At 29.8% G+C, this 4,575-nt stretch overlaps 1 protein-coding gene across 1 annotated transcript in view; it reads left to right on the forward strand.

Moving 5' to 3' along the window:
* Positions 1–4,575, forward strand: part of LOC108694838 — a 61,888-nt gene that overhangs the window by 48,242 nt on the left and 9,071 nt on the right. The window contains exon 3 of the mRNA XM_018204518.1: positions 3,257–3,294. Within this exon, the coding sequence (XP_018060007.1) occupies positions 3,257–3,294 (38 nt within the window). The remainder of the gene's footprint in view (positions 1–3,256; positions 3,295–4,575) is intronic.

The raw sequence follows: 4,575 nt of genomic DNA on the forward strand, positions 1-4,575 counted from the left end.
AAATTAAGTTTTTTATAAAAAGAAAAAACTTTTCACGCAAAATTATTGACTAATTAAATAACAAAAGAATATATTCTTTAAAAAGATGATCAAATGTCATTTTCATTTCACTCAAAAAGAACTTGCATTCTATTTGAATTATGATGATTTTGATAGTCTACAAAATTATTATTACTTTATTATTAACAAATTAATTTATTAATAAATAATTAACAAATCTGAAATAATTCATTAAATGTGACACGGTTCAAAATACCAATCTTCATTAATTAAAACTCAATGATTAAATTCAAAATTCTTCTTTGATAATAAAAAATTGTTTTATCTAATTCTAAATATTTTCTATAGAAGACTCTTTTTTTTATTCATAAAAATGAGACAACTTAAAAACTGTCACTCTTGCAGAAAGTATAAATTATAGTCTCTTTGAAAATTTAAGAACAACACAATTGCAATTCACCAGACGGTTAGTTTATTTTTGATAAAGCAGTCTTTACTTAACTTTATTCATAATAATAATTTAAAAAACTACATTTTTAGTTGTGTCACTTTTTAAATAAGGGAACGATATATAATTAGTAAGTAAAAGAAATATTATATTATAGTGAATGAGTTTCTATTAGAACATAAATGAATCTATTAATACATGATTGCAAGCGATGAATAGCAACTCCATAACGCTCGTAACAAAATATATCTATAGATAAAATACACGATATATTTTATTTAAAATGCACATATTAAAATGCACAATATTAATTCTCGGATCCAACAACTCGCAGCGGCATTGTCGAAAGTAACAATCAGCAGCTTGAACTATTACTCAAGAATCGCATTACATACGAAACACGGAGCCTGCGTATCTTTCGTCACCCGGACTTGATTGTTCTATTATGCAGAAAGCGCTCGCGGTTCGTCATTAGAAAGTAAGTCATGCGTATTTAAGGAAGACCGATTGCCGTGTCATCATGCAACGTTTCCTCGCTGAGCTCAATGCATTTTTTCTACGAAAATAAATGTAGTAAACGAAATCAAGTGTGAATGTATAGTATATTAGCGATTAATTGACATTTTCATGCTCAGTCTAATTTGAAAGAACCGATGCGTACCAGAGTAAATTTTATATCTGCTCTATTGCTTAGAAACATATTTTTATACTTCCGTTTGACGAATATTATGTCAATTACTTTCAATTGTTCCTGCTAATTTTGCAAATTTTACAATCAATAATTTTGTTATATTTAATGAACAATTACAAAAAAATACATACAAACTTTATATCGAGTAATTATATTTCCTGCACTAAACAAATATTATTAATAAATATTAAATTAGAAATTATTATCTAAACGAATATTATTAATATTTATTTAAACGTGAATTATGATATTTTTATTTCCACATTATTCAATATAAATATCATAGAAGTTTTATTAATCGTTTTATTAATAAGTCAAACTTTAATTAAACTTCTTTTATAAATTTCAGTCTATTTTGAAATTATGTTACTGCTATATAAAATAATTTTTAACAATATTCGGTTAAAAATTTCTCTTTTTTTATACGTATCAAAAGTGCTATATCTCTCTTTACGATCAAAACGGAAAGTGGTCAAGGTCCGTGATTCCTAATCACGATACGCGGCACGATAAATTACGAGAATCCTGCGGAATCACACCAACAAATTGCTGGTTGGTGCCTCATTACATTGCGGCGAGCCATAATTGGCGTGGTGAAATACCGTCGACAGACCGTGATTTAACAAGTCCATTGAGCTAGTTCCTTTCGATGCGATCCGAAAATCGCATAGCCTTCATAGCGAATGAGCGACTGGATAAATCGAGACAGTGCTTTGGAAAAAAAATAAAATATGAAAAGATCGAGTCAGTCACCGCGAGAATAAATATGCGTATTCACAGAACTAATCAGAAATGCGTTGCGGGTGATTTTCTTATTGCAGTCGTTGCTTAGTCGTATTACGTAAATATCGTATATATATATATATATATATCTCATTAAAAACGATTACTTCTGGTATAATTCACTCATAACATTAACTGTCCGTGGTCAGTGCGCTCACGAGATTTGTGACAATAAAAAAGAGACGAGAATGTCGGAAGCGTTGTCAACCTGGTGCCATGTGTCTCAGATTGACAAGCAGAGTCGAGGGAATGAGAGTCTTAACTTTATACACGCTCTGCACAAGGATCTCTGGAGACGCACTAAACCCTCGATAAGCGTCGACTTGTCATCGACGTAATTGGCTTTCTCTTGTGTTGAGGATAAAAGAAACGGTAAGATCGTCTGTCGGTAAGATACAAACTAATTAAGAAAGTCCGATGTCCGCGGATTAATTAATAATAGATCGACTAGATGCTCGATCGGAACTACGCGGAATCTTTTTTCTTATCTTTTACATAACATATATTTTTAAATAAATTTTATTTATACGCGACCGATAATCTGCAAAAGGAGCGTAATTTAATATTTAAAGGTTAACAAAAAGATTACGATTATAAAAATCAATTAATATAATCGAATTTATTTCAAGAACAAAAATAGCTGGTTTCAGGGACAAAATAATTCCACAATTTATATTCCATAGAATATCCCTTTCCCATTACGATAATAAAACGTATAATTTTAAGGAGACTGCGATTACTATGTTTGTATGACATAGAAATAATTTAAAAAAGCATTGCACTATAATTCAAACATCGTTAAATAAAGCGGCTTATGTAAAAAAAAATGAACGTCGGTTGCATAAAATTCAGATACTTCTTAATTCCCTAAGAAATGAAAGCGTAAATACTCGATTTATATTGTATGTACATATTCTACTATATGGTGTCTTTCTACCAATATAATAAATCGATATGGCATTCTCAAGATATTCCACGAAGCATCTTGGAAATCGCGATTACATATAATAAACGACAACATATAATTGCTGCATGCGGGCGATGATCTATTCACGCTTTTATCGAAAGCGATCATTAATAGATGCAATTAATAAATCGTGTATTTTATCGAGTTTCTCGATATCGACTAGTCGCTTCTACATATTTCTTGGCAGCGTGTTTTTCTCTCGAGAAATATCTCACTCTTTGCCCACGATGCATAACTAGGTCGTAAATATCGGTCGTAAATATATACCCGTAATTTAACCATGTTGTACATATGTCGCACATAATCCTACCAATAATGCAATAGAGTAGATGCAATCTTTCTCACAAAGACCTGTTCTTTGTTTCAGATGGAGCACCGGTTCCCGAGGACACAGTTGTACATGAGGTAAGAAAAATTTTCGCAGAATAATAAAAAGAAACAACTTCCTTCTTCTTCATATATAATTGTTTTATCGTAATACAATTCATATATTTAAAGCCTGATTCAAATAAAAATTCGTGAGACATGTACGAGAGAGAGAGAGAGAGAGAGAGAGAAATATCCTATTATATAATAATATACTGAAAGAAAAGATTGGCTGAATATGGCACAGCATTTTTAATACGAGGTAGCAGCCAATTTTGGATTGCGTTAGCCTATCAAAATCTTATGTTAATATTGCGAATAGACTAAACATTGGCTGCTTCAACCAAAAATTGACTAAAATTGCAGCCAATTAAAAATGCTATGCCATATTTTACCACTTAGCTGCAACAACCAATCTTTTCTTTCAATGTATCATTATTATACGATACTTTTTATAACTTTTAAAACTTTTTATATTCTGAAGATCAACTTGAATCAAGAAAAAATCCAAAAATATTTGAAATAATAATAATTTTCTAATACTTGATTGATCATCGCATAAAATTTTCATAATTAGCGTAAGTCCATAATTACATTTAGATGCATATCAATTCATTTGTTATTAATACAGTTTGAGCAGTCTGGTACAACTGCTTCGATAGGCGATTATTCTAGGCTTAAATATTTACGTTAACAAATCCCAGCCCATTTCAAGGTGATGAATCTATGAAATATCACATCTATCTGTAATATTTACAGATTATCTCGAATTAAATGAAAAATTATTCGTGACTCACCGATACGATGCGCAACAACAGAAATATCTGTAATACATAAATATAAAATCTAAATTATATTTGGATCCAAAATAATTCGTATCCAAAAAGTTATTTGCCTTTCAAATAACCATTTCATAAAATAATTATGTAACTTTCCCAAAAAAATTTACATTCAATTTCTTAAGTATGAATTAAAAAATTTTGAAAATTTTTTTATTTTTAATACAAATCATCACAATAGATGATTAAAAATTACAGGAATTAAAGATTTTTTTTTTCTACAGGTAACACACACAAATAATTGAAATAATGTATGAAATACTCACCTCATCTGATATTCCGCCGTTGTCCGATGCCTCCTAAGCCTCCTCGTCCTCTCAGATTTCCTTGAAATCACACACTCGCGAAAACTCAATTAACACTCAACGGTAATTAACACTCGCGCCAATATTTATATCTGAAAAATAATTATTATGAATTGAATTTTTTATTTGTCTTTCAAATAAATATTTCATAAAATAATTTTATATTATATATATAT

The sequence above is a fragment of the Atta colombica genome, unplaced genomic scaffold, assembly GCF_001594045.1.
Source record: "Atta colombica isolate Treedump-2 unplaced genomic scaffold, Acol1.0 scaffold125, whole genome shotgun sequence".
NCBI lineage: Eukaryota > Metazoa > Arthropoda > Insecta > Hymenoptera > Formicidae > Atta > Atta colombica.